This window comes from Fukomys damarensis, unplaced genomic scaffold (assembly GCF_012274545.1).
Source record: "Fukomys damarensis isolate Sample0158 unplaced genomic scaffold, DMR_v1.0_HiC HiC_scaffold_8, whole genome shotgun sequence".
Lineage (NCBI taxonomy): Eukaryota > Metazoa > Chordata > Mammalia > Rodentia > Bathyergidae > Fukomys > Fukomys damarensis.
The window spans coordinates 19,455,462-19,476,114 of NW_022900920.1; the positions used below are offsets into that span (position 1 = coordinate 19,455,462).

The following is a 20,653-nucleotide window of genomic DNA, read 5'->3' on the forward strand; positions in this document are numbered from 1 at the left end:
GAATGATAAAATTGTTGATGCTGTTATGTAATATCCATTGATTTTTTTTTTTTTTAACAACAGAAGTAGGTGGTTTTGTTTTTTTTTTTTTTTTTTTTGATGCTGATGGAAAGAAATAACAGTCCAGAGGCCCCACAGTCAGGCACGACTGAATAATACGTGGTTTTTAGGACTTTTGTGGGGGTCTCCTGAGTGCACCTGCATCCTGACCTCTGGCATCCTGGCCTCTGGCACCCTTACTGCCAATCTTGTCCAGTTTCTGACCACACAGCACCAATTGCTTGGGAATAGTTCCCACATGTGTGGTGGTTTTGGACATGGACCTGTGCCCACTAAAAGTTGAACAGAGGCCATAAACAGTTTAAATCCAGTGCTTCAGAGGTGAAAAAATCCGCATTAATCCAGTAAACCCCAAATGCTATGTCTTCATTTTATCTTTTTGAAGCCTGGGAAAATAAACACTATCTCAGGAATGATTTTTGAAGGTCTCATTAAGACTTCTCTCCTTACATCAATTTCAAAACAAAGCAGCTAAAGTTAATTATCATGCCTATTTTTTTAATTAGCCTGTTTCTTAGAATACACTAATTTAGAATGTTAGAATACTTTACAGGGTTCTTGGGGGGGTGAAAATATACTGTATTTATAATTTTTAGTTAAATACGGAGTTGCCTTATTCTTTAAAGCTTACCTAGGTCTCTGGAGTTTGCTACTGAAAAGCAGTACAGTACAACATGCACATGCATGTTGTAGGTTGGTGATTTTAGGAATTCTGGTTCTGGAAATAACCACTGGGTAAACATTTTATTCATTGTAGGGTAAACTACCTTCAAGAAGCTTATACTCTGGTTGTAGAAAATCTTCTTAGGTTGTCATGCGTCCTGATTAAATACAGTATCCTGTAATGTTTGGCAGCCATGTGGTTAACCTTATTAACACATGTGGTTCGTCAAATAAGGAAGAACTATATTCCTGCAGATGTTATTCATCAGCTTTAGATTTTTTTTTTCCTTACTTGACTTTACTCTGATGTTAAATTACATATTCTCTGTGCCTCAATTTCCTCATCTGTGAAATAAGGATGTTAAAGTAGACGACTTGGTCTTATATAATTTTTATTCTCATTTTTGGGGTGTTACTGGTTTATTCTCAGATTCGTTTTACTATACACATACAAATTACACATTTTCTTGTTTTCTCACAAACTGCATTCGCATATATTCTTTCTAGCCTGAGATGTGACAGGGTGTTTCTGAGATACTGTCCAAGGAAGTGTTCCTTCCCTCCCCAGCTGAAAATGGCTCTGTTTTCCAAAACATGAGTGAATTGCTGGATGTATAACCTTGCTTCATTCCCAGGCATTTTGCGTGCTCAGTTTTGTATTGTTCATGGTTCTGTAGTCCACAGTTTATTACTCTCCTTTTCTGTTTCTGGCCTTTGTTTTTTCAGATTTTTCTTTTTGCCCTATATAAGGGATTTTGGTTTCAGGTTAACACTTTCAATTATAAAATATTCTCTTCTAAGAAATTGTTTGTTTTGATACAGCTACTACATTCCTTAATTGCTTCAGTATAGTGAATAAAGAAAATACAGTTCACTTGCATGTTACTTGCTGAGATGTAGTTGATATGAATATTAATGGTCATTCCCTCTCTTCCCTGGAAAGGTCTGTGAACTAATCTTCCACCAGATATATAGTAAATGCAGTTTTTCTTGGTGTATCTTGTTGGTAATAGTGAGAAAAAGGACTACTGTAAAATTAGATGAGAGTTCCTTTGTAGCTAAGAAAATTTGCTACATTCAAGTAGATCTGTGTTTCACAACTTGTCTGAAGTAGTGGTGACCATGCTTCATTGCTAAGTAATGTGAATACATTGTAGAAACACTTTTCTAGTCTTGATTTTGCAAGTGTTTTTTTTTTTTTGGCTGTCTGCCCTGTAGAATGACCATTTGTGACACCAAGAACCAGGGAATTTCTCATGGATAAAAGTGTTATAAGCAAAACCAAAATAAACTGCTTCTGATACATCATTTAAAAATGGGTGGTGTAATATGCTGATGTGATTGAAAGCTTAAGATTTGGCTTTATTTATAAAGTAACCTTTATTCAGTAGTGTTACAGTAGCAGTAGTAAATGAAGCAAAAAGATTCCAACAGAAGCATTTCAACTTTTTTTGAAAATGTCACAATTCATTTTTTTGTCATTTGCATATTCAAAAAGCTTTGATCTATTTTAGATGAATTTAAATTACATCATTTACAGCTTTAATGATTAGCAAACTATTTGTAGTGGTCTCCAAGGTTAACAATTCTTTTAATACTTTTACCTAAGTAATATTTTGGGATGGGCTTAGATTTTATTAAAATGTTACATCACTTTATAGTAATTGACATATTCTTTTAAAATCTCTACCTCGATATCTTAATGTGAGAAAATGTCCTTAGCCATTAGAAATAATTATCTGTTGTGAAAACATATTAACTATTGCTGGTAAAAATTTTAATGAGTAATTTTAAACTATAAAAGAAAATGTTATCTAAACACCTTAGCATAATCACCAAAGGTCTGTTGCCTTAGTTTATGTCACATCACAGAAACAGATCAGTTTTTTTAAAGTCAGACAGTTGGGGCAACTGGATGGATACTGAGGTGAGCAGGTTCTCATTCAGTACATAGACTGCCCTCATGGGTAGCTTTGGATGATATAGCTCTTTGTATATAGCAAAGCTTGACATCCTTTCTTTATTAGCTATTACAGCCTGTTTTTTCTTTTCTTTAAGGTGGTTTAGATTAGAATCCAAACAAGGAAAAAGAGTCAAAAACAGGGGTGAGATAAAGGTCAATATTCAATTTATGAGGAACAATATGACCGCAAGTATGTTTGACTTATCAATGAAGGACAAAACAAGATCTCCTTTTGCAAAATTAAAAGATAAGATGAAAGGTAGAAAAAATGATGGGACATTTTCTGATACATCTTCTGCAATCATTCCAAGTACTCACATGCCTGATGCCAATACTGAATTTTCAAGTGGTGAAATACAGATGAAATCCAAACCAAAAAAGCCTTTTCTTTTGGGTCCTCAGAGACTCTCTTCTGCACATTCAATGTCTGATTTAACTGGGTCCCATGTATCTTCTGAGAAACTGAAGTCTGGCACTGTAGGTCAAACACATCTTCTTGGACGCCAGTTAGAGTCCTTTGGAGCAGTTCCAGAAAGTGGTAAGTGGCTCCTTTTTTCTGATTTCACCTCTAGTAGCCTGAAATACCTTTTTGGGTTTTTAAGATTTAATTTTTAAAGTTAGAAAATAAAACATACAGTTTCTTGTATTTTCTAAATTTAGTCACATATTAAATATTATGTACCTGTAATACCCCAAATTGATGTTTGTTGAAGGCAGAGCTTGTTTGCATTTGTATTTATATTATTGGATAATAATAAATGAGTTCCAATCTCCCTTCATGGCCTGGCTTCTTTCATAACTGCCGTTTCTTCCATCTTGAAAGCCAGAAACATAAATGAATATTCCATTTCATAATGTCCCTAGAAAAATACTTTTATGTTCAGAAGTAAGAAAGTAAACAAGTGCTAATATGTAACAAAGAAATTTCCAGAATTTCCGGCATTATCATGCCAACAGATTCTTGACATCATAATTTGTTTATGTGGTGGTTTCTGAGCCTAAGAAATTAGTAATTGTCTAACAGTGCACTAATTGTTATTAACCTACATACTTCAGACTGCTGTCTGTACCTTACCATTTTAAGATGGTTTTCCTTGATTATTCTTAAGGTTACTCTCTTTAAATAGCTAATCGTGCTTATTCTAAAAGCAGTAAAATGTGTCAAATAGTGTGATGTAATGTGTACTAAGCACAAAATTGTTTGTAGGAAGTCTCAAATCTCCACACAGAAGAACATTAAGCTTTGATACTTCTAAAATGAACCAACCTGACAGCATTGTGGATGAAGGTGAATTGTCTTTTGGAAGACAAAATGACCTATTTACAAACGTGACTGCTTCATTACCCCAAAAGTTTGCAACACTGCCAAGAAAGAAGAATCCATTTGAAGAAAGCAGTGAATCATGGGACAGTAGCATGAATTTGTTTTCAAAATCTATTGAAGTAAGAAAAGAAAATAAAAGAGAGAAAAGGGAGAAAGTTAGCCTGTTTGAAAGAGTGACTGGGAAAAAAGAAAGCAGAAGGTCTGATAAACTTAACAATGGGGGATCTGATAGCCCTTGTGACTTGAAATCACCTAATGCTTTTAGTGAAAATCGGCAGGACTATTTTGATTATGAGTCAACTAATCCATTTACAACAAAATTCAGGGCTTCAAATATAATGCCATCTTCAAGGTAAGCTTAATATGGGGGAATTTGTGCTCTTTGGGGAAATCTTGTTCTTGGAAATAGCAAATACTCCTTTTAAATACATGGCTTTTTTTCATTTTACTTGAAAAATATCCTGTTTTTAAAATTAATTATAGAGCCAAGAAGTATTACATATGTCTTTTGAATTGACCTTTTTATCTTGGATGAATAAAAGATTCTTGTTTCCTCCCCTGATCTGCTCCCATTTATGTATACCAAAAAGTCTTCAAAGCTTTTAGGGAAACCATCATGGCTTTTGATGAGACATGACAAGAGTGAGTAACCCAGAGGTATTAGAAAGATATTTCTGTATATTTTCCAGGTATTGATTCTTGGACTGTCTGGAGAGAATAGTAGACCAATAGCCCATGGCCTATTTAAGAAATACTGGCTTAAGTACTTATGGTTTCATAATAGATGTTAACTATACTTATTAAATTACTGTTTAGAAAAGTTTTTATTTGTGAATGTTTATTGGAATTCAGTGATTCTTGTGGGTACTTTGGTATAGTACACTAAAGGGATCTATGATTTATAGTTGTAGAAATAATTGTTATGAGAAAGATTAGATTTTTAAATTCTGAATTCTCATTTATGTGTATATGTGTATATACTATTTGTATATTACCCCTTAGAAGTTGGAACTGTCTACATTTAAATGCCATTATGGATTATGCAGAAGTGAATGATGGAAAACTGATTAAGGAAACCTCAAGAAAAGAATAAGATGAATTTAATGAAATCTTATGTTATTTTCATAGAAGCACACAATGGAATGTTTGCCATGTAGTGAAAGTTTTCTATATAGACCTGGGCTTAGTAGTGCTATGACCTCTGTAAACCTCAGCATCTTCATCTTTGAAATGAGGGAAATAATACATAGGGGTACAATTCAGTGAGGATAAATAGTATAGTACCTGGTAAATGGCAACTGCCGCAATGTCAGTTATCCCTAAGCCAAAATCCAAAATCTGAAATGCTTTTCCTTAAGAAATACTGGCATAAGTGTTAATGGTTTCATAGCAATAGAATTCTTTGAGTTTTAGGTTTTGGAGCATTTCAGATTTTGAATTTTTGAAATAGGAATATTCAGCTTGTAAAGTCAGTGAAAATATTCCAAAATTCAAAAAGTTCCAAAATCTGAAACACTATGGCTCCTAAGCATTTTGAATAAGTGAAACTCAGCCTGTATTATGCCTTTTTATTGTTAATGTCTTTTTATTAAAAAGCAGCATTCTATTTGTTTCTCTACAAGTAGAAAATGTGCTAACAGTCACTTTTTAGGGTTTTCTCTTCATCTTTGTGTAATTTGTGACATGTTAGAAAAAATTTAAATTTTTCAAAGGGAATTTTATATTTATTTTCTTTCTTTTATCAATAAATGGGTTTTTGCTGTGATTTTAGAAAGCATCATTTAGTTTTGTTTATAGATGTACTCCAGAAAAATAAAATGTTACATAGTTATCAGTATTTTTTATCGAAGAGTGTATAATTTTGATGTAGTATTCTAAAATATTTTATACTGGTATTTCTACATATTTTGCCTTCATATTTCATTAAATCCTAAGCTACATAGGTAGATAAAATATATTTCCTTTCTTCACCTTTTACTGAACTTATTTTTGCAAGAAATTGTTGGAAATGATTGTCTAAAATAACAGATAATTTAATGAAGAGCAAAGAAATGGGAACTGGTATAGAAATAATATTTTAAGTAAAATAAACATGAAAAAATAAGTATCCTCAAATCTTTAATCGATTTGTATTTGGACTTATATACATGGACTGCCATAGGTTTTAAAAGTGAATGTGACCTTTTGGTAGATGTAGACTTTGTTTTGGGTTGCTTCAATATTTAATGGGGTTTCTATCAGAAATAGAGCTGTTTCATGATGTATGTATTCAAAACTTTTTTTCTCCTTCCTGTTTGTAAAACACTAGATAGGAGGACATACTGTGTAAATTTCTAAAAGTTACTCTTTGTGTCATAGGCCGTATTTGCGGTTAAGGTAAAATGTGTGATAAAGGGGTAGCTCTAATTAAGTGTAAAAAAATTTGAATTCAGCATAAAAAGACCTAGAAAAAGAGTACAGTTCACATTTTTAGCAAGCGTCTTTGTCTTGGGTAGACTATGGGAAGATATTGTCAAGGTAGTGTTGTCTTCACATAACACTGTATGTACAGTATCCTCCCAAAGTCAGCCCTCACTTATGTGGGACCTGCATTTTTCACATTAATGTCCAAATCAAATATACTTTTGAAGCTGCCAATTCATATCACTAGGACACATGCTATGAATTATTTCTCTAGTAGTGCTATATATATCTCTTTATAGAGTCTTTCGGATTCTTGGGAACAGTGTTTTATAAGAATACTAAACAAAGTTAAAGCTAAAATATGTAGCTGGGAAACTGGATTTTGTTTTTGGTGAGTGAATTGGTTCACCTGTGATTGCAGGTACATAAGAACTATACTATTCCACTCTTAATAATATATATGATTAAAACTGGAGAATTTTCTTAATGCCAAAAAAATTGTAAATGTACCAAGGAGCATTTTGTTAGAATTTTGTTTTGTAGGTAAAGTCTGCCTGAAAAAAAAAATCACATTGAAACTCATTAAATATAACTTTTTTTTTTTTTGCTTTTGTTCTTGGAATAGTTCCCATATCCTTGTAGAAAATGATAGAGGAAAATAGACTTTATATTGGATTGTTTCAGCAAAGAGTAGGACTCTGAAGCACTTTTTCCCTGAAGTTACAAATTCACACAATTATCTTTCTTCTTAATAGCGCCCTGCTTCTTTGAAGCCTTTCTTGCTCTTCTAGGGAGTGGTGGTGATTTCCTGAGCTGCAGCATTTTCTACACAAGTCTTTGCTCACATTGCTTAATAACAGCTTAGTCCTTTTTCCCCACCGTCATAGTTTAGGGCAGGGCCTGCACGTGCATACATATCATTCATCTTTTGCCCTTAATTTGCGCCATGATGCTTCATAGACAGTAGGTGTTAGAAATTTGAATAAATGAACACAGGTAAGCATACCAGTTTCCTGATATAGTATTTTCATTCTGTCCATCTTCTGCTTCCAGCCCAATTTTGAGCTGTGCAGATCTTTATTGATAGACTGAGAGCACCTCACCCATACGGTGAATATGTACATATTTTTATGCAACTAAAACATTGTTAAAAAGCTTAGTTTTGAAGAATTGCTAAAGTTCAATATTTATAACATATAACACATTCTGGAGTCTGTAAGGACTCATTAGCATAAGGTAGTGGCTGTAATAAACTTCACCTCAGTGGTTTATTTCAGTAAAAATTTATTGCCCACTGTTGTCGAAAAGCAGTTATGGAGAAGGAGATGGAAGAAGCTGGTGCTCTGCTCCATGAAGTCGTTCAGCGGCAAGCAGTCTTTCAGGAACCAGGCTTCTTTCTTGTGGTGTCACCCTTTGTCACTTGGCTTCCAAGGTCAGTACAAGGGGGAAGAAAGAGCAGCATATAAGATGGAGCATTTCTTTGTACCATCCTGGCAGTAATGTGCATTATATCCACCTATATTCCTTTGCCCAGAACACATTTATGTTCCATTTCCATTGCAGGAAAGGGGGTTCTCTGTGTACTCAGAAGGAAATGAATTGGGTTTAATGAGCGTACAGCATTGCGTGTGCCATTGACACTGATTCAGTTTTCCGTGGAGAAGCCAGTTAACATCTTTTGAATGCTTAGTACCTGTCAGACTCCTACTGCATGTGTACTTGAAAGCATAGTTGGAATTTTTTGTTGTTTTCAGGAAAATGTTACGTAAGTTTATATGGTTGTGAGCTGTGTTTCAGAATTATTGCTGCTCTTGCTTTTTATTGATTTGCATCAGTGTCAACAAATTTTAATCATCAATTATCAACTATGCTATCAACTAAATTGTTGGCTGTTCTCTTCCATCATGAGGAAAGCCCAGCAATTTTTCTTATTAGCAGAATACCATTTTCCAAAAACAAATATGCCTGGGAAAGTGTAAATGAATGGGTGTGTTCACTAAACCAAAATTGTTTTTTCTTTAAAAAACTGGAGCATGGCTTTGGACCCTTCATTTCTTCTGGGACACATGACCAAATTCCAGCTTAGTAAGGAGTTAGTAGAATAGATGGATTCTGCTTCCGAGTGAAAACCTCTTACAGTCTTCCACATTGCCCCTCCTCCACACCCTAGACCAGTGGTTGGCAAATGACCCTTGAGGGCCCATTCTGGCTTGTTTGCCGTTCCCTGTTTCTGTAAATAAATTTTTGTTGGAACACAACTGCTCTTACCTGTGTATGGCTATTTTTGTGTTAAAGTGATAGAATTCTGTAGTTAGGTCAGAGACCATATAGTCTGCAAAACCAAAGTATTTAGTATTTGTCTTACTATAGAAATATCACTCTAACCTGGATCAGAGGAATGGAGCAGCCTGCGTCCCTGCATACATATGAATGGTGCAAGACAGGACTAGCCAGTTGTACTTTGTCTGAAATGATAGACTCTCAGAATAACAAGTTGCTGAGATTTTTGCATGTATTTATTATACACTTAGCATTGCTTATCATGTTCGAGAAAGCCCAAGTTAAAAATGCTTTAAGAACTACTGATTTCCAGCACCAAATCCAGACTCTTCTTTTTAAGTTACAGCATTTATTACATTTTGGTTCTTCTACCTCCAGCTTTTCTTTTGCTATTTCTCAGTTCTGTTCCAAGGCAGTTAATTTCCTTATTGTGTCTTTCTATCCTGCAGGCCTGTAAGCCATGAATCTCCATTCCTGGGCTTAGTTGTAGGCTATACTCTTAACTTGTCTCTTGAGTTTCAAAATCCCATCTCTCATTGATGCTAAAAACTCAATTCTTGGATAATAATGTGGTGTTACCCTTTGGATTTCTGTGGATACAGGAGTCTTAGGATGTTTATTGTATCTAGTTCTTATAGTCTTCCCCACTGAGATGACTTCATAATGCATGTCTTTTAATATTTTCAAATTCCGCATGACAGTATCATCATGGCTCGAGAAGTTTTTTAAAACTACAGTTTATTGGACCTTACTCAGACAGAATTAGGATTTTTGGTGAATGGGCTCTGAAAGATAAAATCAAAACTTAAAAAATTTCCTACTCGTTATCAAATTGCTGATCTAAATTATATCACTATTTTATAAGCATCCAGTAAATTATTTTTTAATGACTAGCAATTGTGAGTTGTGCTGATAAACTCATGTTTGAACAGACACTTTAGTCCCATTCATTTAGTCCTTTGCTTACAGGATCAGACCCTAACTGAGATAGAGGGTTAAAACAGATGCACGGAAGAGTAAGAGATTTGGATGAATATTTTTTTTTTAAAGCCCCCAAATCTATGTTATATACTGGGCATTCTAAGGAGCTTTAGGCTCACTAAAAAAGTTCAATATTCTACCCAATTAGGGAAACTCACTAACATATTGAGGAACTTACTGTGTATGTCTTTCTCTGAATTTTATAAAAGTCAATAATATAAGCCTGCTATTGTGATAAGCTAATGTAATTTGAGGCTAGAGGACAAGCCAATGAGAGAATAGGGACTAATTGTAGATATTTTTACCAGAGAATTTTGGGGACATTGGTCTATTTGTGAACATGCTTTCAGTTCACTGCTTTTTGCTTTACTGCAGTTAAGAATTACCAGTAGCACATTCTTTGTTGCTCTAGGATAATTTAGTGCTGTATTTTATATTATTCCTGGTAATAGTGATTTTATGAGAGTATATATTTCTCTTTTTGTAATAAGCCTGCCTCCTCCTTAGCTGATAAACTTAGGTCAAATACTTATTTTTTTAAGGCAGTGCAAAATGGTATTTAAGATCATAACCTCCTATTTATCATTAATATTTTTAAATTTTGCATGACAGTGTACCTTTTACTTTTGAGATCAGGTTGACCTCCCCTCCCTCCTTCCCCTCTTTTTCCCTTCCATAACTAGTTAATTATTGTCTATGATTGTGTCCTGTCTTTCTTAGGAACTATAAAAAATTGGTTACTCAGAATATATGTTTAAGCGTGTTTCTAATTTTCACAAATCAAAAACCACCATAGGCCTACTATCATATAACCATTTTTATGAAATTGTATAACATGTTTATAAATAAATAAACTTGTTAATACTGGTTGCATTTTTATTTTAAATAGTAAAAAAATGATCTGAAAGAAACACTCCTCATAGTTTTTGAAACTTAATTTTTGTAACACCCCTATAGATACCTTTTTTTCTTTTCATGAGTGAGGTTCAAACTCAGTTTTGGGCATCATAAATTTTACTATGCTTGAGACTTGTGTTAATAGCAGTATTTACTTTTTGTTCATATTTGTTTTGTCTGTTATGGTAGACCATAAATCTTTTACACAGCTGAAGATTTATGAGACTGAAAACACAAACTTTTCAGAATTTTTAAAGCCATTAATCCATTAATGCCCAGGGATTTACAGAGTGTTTTTAGTATAACAGTAACTGGGAACATGAAATAATGCAATGTGATTAGTTCCCATAACACTAACTAGAACTTCTATGTTTAACTCCCAAGAGACTACTTGAAACTTTTTACCCTTTGCCATCTTAATACTCATTATAATAAGTCTCATTAATTGGTGCGTCTCCCAATGGGTTAATTTGCAGATACCAACCATTCCATCTTTTTGCTAACTCACTAATGCAAATTGATATTTACAGTCTTCAAAATTGAAAACAAAAAAGCTCTGTAACAAAATGACAAAGTTTGCTAATCTTTTTGAGCAGAGATTAGGATACAGAGAAATTACATGAGAGAGAAGAAAACAAGCCAAAAACCCCACAAAAACTACTGTAGGCTAATAAACTGATGTGAAAATTTCTCAATTTACAGCACTTGACAGGTGCTAAAAGAAAAGCATCTTTAATTTTAATGTGTTGTTAGGACCTCTTTAGAGAGACTGTACAAGTTATTAACAAGGTCCTCTGAGACAGGAGACGGGTAATTAACAAGACCTATGGAGATATAGTTTAGGTAATTAACAAGCTCTTAGGCACTGGACACAGGATAACACATAGCGAATCCAATAGTTAAAGAGAACAGGTTGTTACGGTACGATCAGATATAAGGTAGAGCATGTAAGTCCTCTGGAGGTTTTTGATAGGAAGGTATTAAGATTATATTCCATTGACCTCACTGGTTAATTTTTGTAAATCAATGTGTAATCTTTTCAGTTTAACGTTTAAGGTAAAGTTTGAGAGAATTATTTCTTTGTAAAAGCAGGGAGCAGGGGAGATTGGTACATGTCGATTAATCATCTCTGTTAATTGCCACTAATGAATGTGCATTGGAGAAAATTACATTGGACACACATAAATTGTATGACTGTCAGTTGTTTTAAACATTTACTGTTCAGTGTGTTTTTTCACTTGTGGTCTGTTGGCTACAATTGCTCGACCTTGTTCTCATACTGAATTTAAAATAGTCAGAGGGAGTCCAGTAGGGACCAGATTTGGTAAAGCCAAAATTACTGGAGAGAAATATATGTGTTAATTACAGTGCTAAAGAGAAAATTCTTTAAATGTATAAATTCATAAGTAGTTATTGAAATTTGCATTCTTTTTTTTTTTTAAGAAATTTGCAATCTTGTGTTCTAATTCATGTTGAGTTTAGAAAGGTCAGAGAGAAGACTACTGTGGTTCCTGTTTGGATTTTACCTAGTAGCTCACATTCGTCCACTCAGGCTTCTGTGCTACCTTTAAGGATGAGAGTTGATATTCCTACTTGCAAATATTTGATCTAGTTATTTCCGGTTAAGATTAGTATTGCCAAGGGTGTGAATCTTAAGTTTTGTTTTGGAAAACTCTCACATTCAGCAGGCATTTCTTACACATATATTCTAAAGTTTAATAATATAAAGAAAGCACTTGCAAGTCTAATTCTTTCCATGGCCATCACTCTCACTGTGGCTTGTGCAGTCCATCAGGATAATTTAAAAAAATTTTAACTCATAATCAAATGTTTTCATTATCATTATTTTTGAATATTAGCCATATATAGTGACATCACATTGTTAAGATAAATCATCTTTGAGCTTACAGCAAAAAGGTGTGTCAATAAATATAGGCCTTTTATGCTAAGGACTGGGTAATGTATGGAACTAGGAATCTGTGGACATTTTCAAGGTGGGCTATGATATGATTGGATTAACAACTTACCCCTGGGCTAGCATGGAATACCTGTAGGGTAGAGGATAGGGAGGAGGACTCAGAACTCAGGTGGGAAAGTGGGTTATATGAAGTTAATACTATTGAGATGAACTGGTGCAGGTCATGTCACAGTGAAGATGAAAAAGAAGGGAACACCTTCCAAAAATAACTTCTGGGGTGAAATAAACAGAACTTGCCCATTCTGCTTTTGAGTGGGTGGGGTAATGGTGGGGGACTGGTAAAGGAGAAGAAACAGAATTATTCCAATGGTATGTTTTAAATTTGATGAAATGTAGTTTTTCAAGTTGCATTTTATTTAGCATGATACTCTTAGGTTTGTAGTCTTTGAATCAAAGATGGGATTCTAGTCTTGGGGAGTTTGAATTTTTTGTTTTTGTTTTCATGAGGTGCTCTTTTGTTTAGAGAATAGTAACTATTTTGAGTTGAGACTAGCATATTAGTATCAAAACAATAAAAGTTCTTGAAAGTTTGTTTTTCAACACACCATAACAAACTTTGGCTTCTTTGAACACAGGAATACAAATTTCAATAACTACTTATGCATTTATACATTTAAAGTATTTTCTCTTTAGCATTGTAATTAATCCACATATTTCTCTCCAGTGATTTTGGCTTTACCAAATCTTGTCCCTACTGGACTCCTTCTGTTAGTTTTAACTAAAAGAATAGCTTGTATTTCTTATATACTTGGTCCTTATTTCTGTGTGCATCACTTCCCCAGGCCACCTGCTTGTATGCCTACAGTATTTTCTTTTGGGCAGTGTGATTTCCTCACCTATGAGTTCTTTAATGACAAAACTTTACCTTTTGAAACATAGGTAATGTTTCTGCATATTTGATTTATGGTAATGGTGTTACCTTGTGGCCAGGATATTTTAAATAGTGCTAGTAATATAAAATAAAGCAGATGGGGCTGGGGATGTAGCTCAGTGGCGCAGTGTTTGTCTGGCAAGGGTGAGGCCCTGAGTTCAATTCCCTGTACCAAAAAAAAGATAGGTAAATAAATAAAACACAAGCAGTTGACTTGATAATGAAATGATTTTCCTTATATGTATTTAATTCATCTCAAAAAATGTTAGGATCCAGACATTTGACAGATGTCCTTGAACTTACATTTTAAAGGTGAATTACTTCTCTCTGATTGTTGCATTAAATGTTACTGTATAATTATAAATATTAAAATATTTGTTGTATATTAAATGTATACCAAAGACATTTTATATACTTATTTTAAGCTTAGAAATCTTTGATAATCTAGAACTAATATCACTTAAATAGCAATTACTTGCATCAGCTTGGTCTTCTTAGAATAGAACAATTCAAATGAATAGTTCTTTTTTATGGTTTAACAATGTACGTAGGGCCAGAGATTTGGCTCATTTGGTTCCACCACTACCTGCCTCCCAACACAAGGGCCTGAGTTCAATACCTGCTACCAAACAAAAACAAAACAATGTATGTAAAGTTCCACTAAGACTCAGTGGAGATTTGAAGCCATTATTATTTTTTTAATTTCTCTGTATAATTTAATAATGTCCTGTTAATACCAGTGTGCAGATGTACCATCCTGATAGCACACTAAATAACAATTTTGAAACTCATAAAATATTTTCAACAATAGGTTCTGGTGGAACCAGAGCTATTATTATGTATACTACACACACACACACACACACACACACACACACACACACACACAGACACACATTATTATGTATACTATACACACATATATTTTTTTTGTTGTCTTTTTTGCATTCCCAAGGAAAATCAAAATTCCAGGTGGCATTAGAGAAGAACGTACTCACTAATATTTTATGCAAATATCTAAAAATCTCATTTCTTATTGAAAACCTTGCAATTCTACTATATACAAGTGGAAGTGCATTTCCAAACAACTTGCACTTACACTGAGCTCTAAAGGTTGTTATAAAAATATTGCAAACCCAATAAAAACATAGTGATATTGCACAAAGTCTTTTGTTTTGAGAAATCAAATTTTAAAAGACCTGTATTCATACAAATGTAAAATGCTTCCTATTGCTCCTGACTGGTATTTTTGTTTAGAGTTATCTGATTTTAGAAATCTAAATTAAATGTTTCTCTTTATCATTTTCTTGTTCAGAATGAAAGACACTAAGAACTCACAGAATACATTTTAAAAACTGGTTTGGATAGAAAGCTCACAAAGTAGAACAGCAAACATCCTACAGGCTTTAGTTATTGCCATACCAAAGATAAAAATGCCCACTCCCTACTTACCTTAGATTTCTAGATAATTATCTTAGCTACCACTCTATTCTTCAAAGTGTGAAGATTTTACGTTCTCTAGCAAAATCAAAAATATCACTAAAGCCAAATTCCATTTTCAAAATGCACTTAAAGAAATGTTTATTTCAATATAAAGTCTCACACTGCTAAGTTAATATACATTTATAACATGGCTAGCCAAGTACTTAGTGATTTGGGGTTAGTTTTGGAAGAATATTGCAGTTGGCTGTTAAGTTTAAGGATCTGATTTTATATTACACTACTGTACTTTCCAATACAGATGTCAAAGAAAAAATGATTTGAATTTTTTCTTAGACTAATTAAATTACAGATCAGTTTTTTTTTTTGGGGGGGAGAGAAATCCATGTTAAGATAGTAAATATATTGTTTTAAATCTTAGAACAATTGTTATAAAAAAACTATAAAATTACAAAATTTTTTGAAAAACACACTGAAAATGTCTCTCTAGGAAAAGTGCAATTTGTTGGATACAACACACCATGTATTGCCATAGGGTACAACCAACTGTGGACTTGGCTTCTGAGACTTAAAAAGCTCACAAAAAAGTAATTAGCACCGAAATCGTCTAAAACATCAAATAATAAACTGAAGAAACTCCAGGCCCAGGTATTATTAACAAAAAATAGCCTGAGAATTTTCTCCAGGAATAATGAACATAATCTCTTCAATCTTTAGAAAATGTGCCAGCTTTGTTCATCTTTGTCACTGAGTAAGGTAGGGTGTGATAAGTATCATTTGTCTTGGTTTGGGCTGAGCAGGGTCAATACCAATACAAATGTTTCTCAAATACCACAGGATTATTTGTGACATTGGGGGTGCTAAAGTCCTAGCCATAGCAGCCGAGGACAAGGATGGGTAAGAAACGACCTGTGGTCAATCTATAGAATGAATTGTGTTGGACTTGTGGAATTTGTTTTGGGAAAAGAGGAAAGAGCAGTTTAATCTACTGACAAGTACAAATGCTTCTTCAAGGAAGAAGCCTCTGGGCTTGCTCTTGACCACTGACTGTTCAGTTCGGGAAAGAGTCATTAGATTTTAGTAAATAGCAAGAAAGCTCTTTAAAAAACAGCGAGAGAAATTTTAAAGGAACGTTTTATAAATAGTGACTATATACTGTTATATTATTAGCCCCTTACTAACAGCTGAGTTATTTTACCATTTCTTTTCCAGTTGGAGTTATGAGCTACATTCTGTATCTGTCATTCCCTGCCTGGTAGGTTCCTGAGGCGGCATATTTGCTTCTGTAGGCTACCAAGGAGCCAATTAGCGGGTGCCCTGCAGCAGCTCCACGTTGAGTATAATGAACTCTTTGTTAAGGAGCCTGATACAGGAATGAGGTGTTCATGTTAATCACATATTTTGTTTATCAGAGGCATACAGTGTTTTTATTTCATAGAGATTTTTCAACTTCAAAGAAATTAATTGCCCAAAATGATTAAAAATGAAAGACTGAATATATTTAAGGTTTGATTCAGAGGTATGCTTGATTTTCTTTTTCCCATGAAGTATTTTACAATGTAACATAATAATATAAATACTAATACAGTATTCTAAAGGAAGTATAGGATAAGTGTGAAGAGTTCAGATTTAGGAGTCAGGTCTGGGTTTGAGTCTGCATGACCTTGCTTATTAACCTTTCAAAGCCTTATTTTATTCCAACTATAAAATGAGGATAAAAGCCTTGGTGTAGAAGAGATTAAATAATAAGATGCGTGTTTGACACAGGATACTTGGAAATGGTTGCTTTTGGTATGACCTTATTACACATCATAACGTAACAGTTGCTTTAAATTAGATGGAATTTTTCTTAGTAACAGTATATTCTTTAAAAAATCTTAAAGTTAGAATTTGTTCAAGAAGACATTTCAAGCTATTCCAGTAAGATAAATGTTACTTATTTAAAGCTCTTTAGAACATTTCAGGGTCCCCTTAAGGAAAAGGGTCCTGCCTTAGGAAATTCACTCAAATACTGGTATTGCAGCCAGGATTTGAAGGTGGACTCTGGTTTCTTTGTTTGTAAGAACTGTTCAACTAAGTTTCTTTAACATCCTGAAGTAATAGTAATTGTATTTTTAATGTTCTGTCATTCTGATTTTTAAAAATATTCTTCAAATATTTGAATGTTAAATATTCTTCTTCTTCTTCTTCTTTTTTTTTTTTTTTAAGTACCAGGGATCAAACTTGGGTCCTTGTGCTTGCAAAGCAGGCGCCAGAACCACTGAAGTAATTCCCTGGCCCCTGAATGTTAAATATTCTTGGATTGTTAATTAAGTTACTTTATGGAATGATGTCTCTTGCACTTACAGCAGTGAATAGGATCTTATAATGTCACCTCTGTAGACCTGGTATCTTTAGACTACTAGATGGTAAATGTAGGGTGACTTTCTAGAATTAAGATGTTTGTTTTCAAACTTCATTGTAAGGAATTGACATTTTTGCCCTTAGCTGTAGGGTTTTGTGTTGCCCTCCTTTTCTGATAGGGATGTTTTTGATGGACGGGGTGCATAGGGCAAAGTCTGTGTCTTTAAAACCAGGTGCAAATAGATACAAACACATAGAATTGTTCTAATGGGTAGTACAGTTAGTCAGTGCTGGTGGAGATAAAAGTTACAGAAGGTTAAATGGGTAGAGTTGGCCTAGGCTTTATGGAGAAGATAAGATTAATGGTGTCTCAAAGGATGGATCTGTGAAAAGAGAGGAAAGGGCTTTGGCGAAGAGAAAAATGAAATCTTTAAGGGGTCGTCCTGGACCCACCCTGTCTAAAACTGTTAAAGGTTGAAGGTAGTACTGGAGATGGGACCTAATTACTGTGAACTTAGCATAGCAGAACGATTGATTTGCACCTAATGCAGTAGAAAGTGTGAAGAATTTTCAGCATGTGAGTGCTGAACTCAGCCCAGCAACACTACTATTGTATACTTAAGAGACACATGAAGTCTAGGAACGATAACGGTAAGGCTGCTTTTCTACGTACAGTTTCAGATTCAGAACAGAAACTTTTTGCAATGAACAGTAATTTTAATTATATAACTTACAGGAGCAGGACAGTGGGGAAATTTTCTGGCCTAAGAGTCTTGCAGATACTAAAATCAATTAAGGCTGTAATCTTCAAATTAGTAGGATGCTCTGTTTTAGCTGCTACTGAACAGTATTTTTTTCTTTTTTGTGAAGGAACTTTTAGAAAAAGCTGAGATATATAATGTAGTATAATGATTTTTGTAAGATAATTATTCACCTGTTTGTTAGGAGGAGTTAGAAAGTTTTAATTTTACATAAAACAATGTATTCTTTTCTAGAAGAAATAGATTTCCATAGCTCTGGTGAAACAAATTCTTGATTACTGAGCATGCTTTAAGCCCAGGGGGCTTCTCAGCTGGGAATGTGGAGGAGTGGAACCCCCTCCCCATCACCCCAGCAACTCTGCTTCCAAAAAGAAGTTTGCAGAAGACCTTGTGGCTTGTGTTAACCAAGGCAGGGGCCCTAAGGAGTCTGGCTGATTTGAATCCTCCTTGAAAGGCTCTGCAGAGGTAGCTGGGCTGGGAACATGGGAGTTCGCTGGCTAAATCCCTGTCTGCAGGTTGTTCTTGAGCAGCTGAGGCCTACCTGGGGATTAACGCTTCCCTTCCAAAAGGTGGGCTTGTCTCAAGCCAAGACAAAAGGGGCCAGCCAGATTAGGGTATCTTGGCCAAGGTTGTTGGGGAGGGGTCCTCTGGCCTCTTTTCCTGGTACTTAGGAGCCCAGGGATGCCTGGCCTTTGCCCTCATGCAGGGCTCTCCTCTGCCGAGGCTGTCCTTAAACCCTCTCCTCTCAGGCACAGGAAGGTCTAGGCTACTGGGTTATCCTTGGTCTCATGGGTAGGTGGAGATTATACCAGTTCTGGCCCTGGCAAGGGCCTGGTACTTTGTTTTCATTACTCCTTTTCACTTCTACTGTTTTGCTTTAAAATGAAAGGAACTTGATTTTAAAAAGAAAAAGTTGACTGTTGGATAATGTGGCAGATGGTAGGCCATGGTCAACTCAGAGGAGTGGGCCAAACACAACATGACTTCCCAGCGTGGCAAAAGATTCTTTTTATATTGAGAGACACATGATTATATTATGGAATAAAATGCAAAAGTTCACTTGAATTTTTAAGTTCAACTTGAGATGTCAAATAAATTTTATGCTTGTTGCTAGATTTCTTCTCATGTATTAGGGATACTAAAGAGAAAGTTTGAGAAGCTTAGTTCTAAAGGAATGGAATTTGGGATGCATAGGGCTATGTTTAGAAATTTGTGAATTGTTTGGCTGTCTATGTAATGATGACTATCCCTTTTCTGCACTAGAAGAAAATTGTAAGTTAAACTTGATTGAACATTATATTCTGGATGAAATACACCTTTATTTCATAGACATCCTTAAATCCTCTAGTGTTAAGGCTTCTTCTAGCAATATATACAATACATTCTCATTTTAGAAAAGCAGCCATGTCTGAATTGGCTGTCCATAGTCTTTGGTGTCACTGACCACAATTTTTAATTGTCTTGCCTCTGAGATCTCATAAAAGATATCCTGTGAGAATATTAATAAGTAAATTACTGTTAATCCCCATAGACATTTATGTATTAGTTCTGTTTTGTCATTTGAGTGTTTCGTGTGCATGCCCAGTCCCAGGAGAGAGAAGATAGTATTTTACTCTGTAATATTTGATTTGGTCCTAAGTTCTTTCTCTTATTAGAAGACAGAAAGAGAGAGAGGGCTGACTGAGTTTCTCCTTATCTCCTAAGCCCTTTTTGTACATGTAAAAAATAACTGAAGTGTGCTAACCATTGTATTTACTGGTTAGACTCTCCAGATAGTTCTGTTTTTTTTTAGAGCTTTGGAAAGAGAATTATTAAACAACATTAAAAAATTTCCTTTAGTTTGTAACCTCTATGGGATAAGATATATGAAAATAACTTAGGATTTACCAAAGCTATCTTATATTAATCTGTTTTGTGGTCCAATGCCTAAATCTAGTAGACCTGATTGGTATGCTGGATAAAATGGCTGGTTGAATTGATTTTTATTGGAAATCCACCAATTTGAAAACTAATTTCAATTCTTACAGTTATAAGTATTGGAATAATTCTTCTGTCTTAAGAAGTGAAAAACACATTAATGTACGTACTCTGGCATCTAGATCTAAGTAAGTTTTGTTGAGCAGGAAGAAGTTTCTTTTGCTCTTTGGGGATTTGATATCTTGTTGGTTGAATTTGGATTGATCTCCCTTTGATTTACTCTATCAACATTACTTTAGCATTTGCAAATTTTATGAAATACTAGATATTATTTAACACCCACCTTTTATGTATCCGGTGCCGAAGAATGGGGTACAGGGTGTCTCTTGCTTCACTTTGGGCGTTCAGAAAGCTGGTTGTTGGAGGAGGAGGAAACCAGTAGAATTGATCTAAAAGATGAGATGTTGACTGGTTTGCTATCCATTCATTTTGAATGGGATTTCTGGTCTGAGGCTTTTAAAATCAGAAGTTTGTAAGCAGGACATTATAAAGAATAAAGAGATAGTGGTTGAACAGAAAAGACTTAATAGGCATCCATCCCATGTACCAGTGGCAGTTGAAGTAGTAGGAGAAGATGAAATCACCAAAGTAGTGAAAGGTCTGAAAGTAACCTTAAGAAATATCCAGTGTTTCTGACCTCAGAGTAATCAAAGGAAGATGACCAAGAAGGGACTATTTGAGAACCCAGGAGAAATGTAATTACCAGGTATCA

The 20,653-nt window shown here is 34.5% G+C and overlaps 1 protein-coding gene across 5 annotated transcripts in view; it reads left to right on the top strand.

The window, feature by feature from the left end:
• Rab11fip2 (RAB11 family interacting protein 2) overlaps nt 1-20,653 on the top strand; it is a 97,379-nt gene that overhangs the window by 3,241 nt on the left and 73,485 nt on the right. For 4 of the 5 annotated variants that reach the window (XR_004516282.1, XR_782281.3, XM_033761390.1 and 1 more), the window contains exons 2-3: nt 2,782-3,224; nt 3,894-4,362. Coding sequence is in view for 3 of the 5 variants with exons in the window: in XM_033761390.1 (XP_033617281.1) it covers nt 2,782-3,224; nt 3,894-4,362 (912 nt within the window). In the remaining 2 variants the exon portion in view is untranslated. Of the gene's footprint in view, nt 1-2,781; nt 3,225-3,893; nt 4,363-7,724; nt 7,840-20,653 lie in introns of those variants that run through there. The other variant, XM_010634534.2, reaches the window with a different exon arrangement.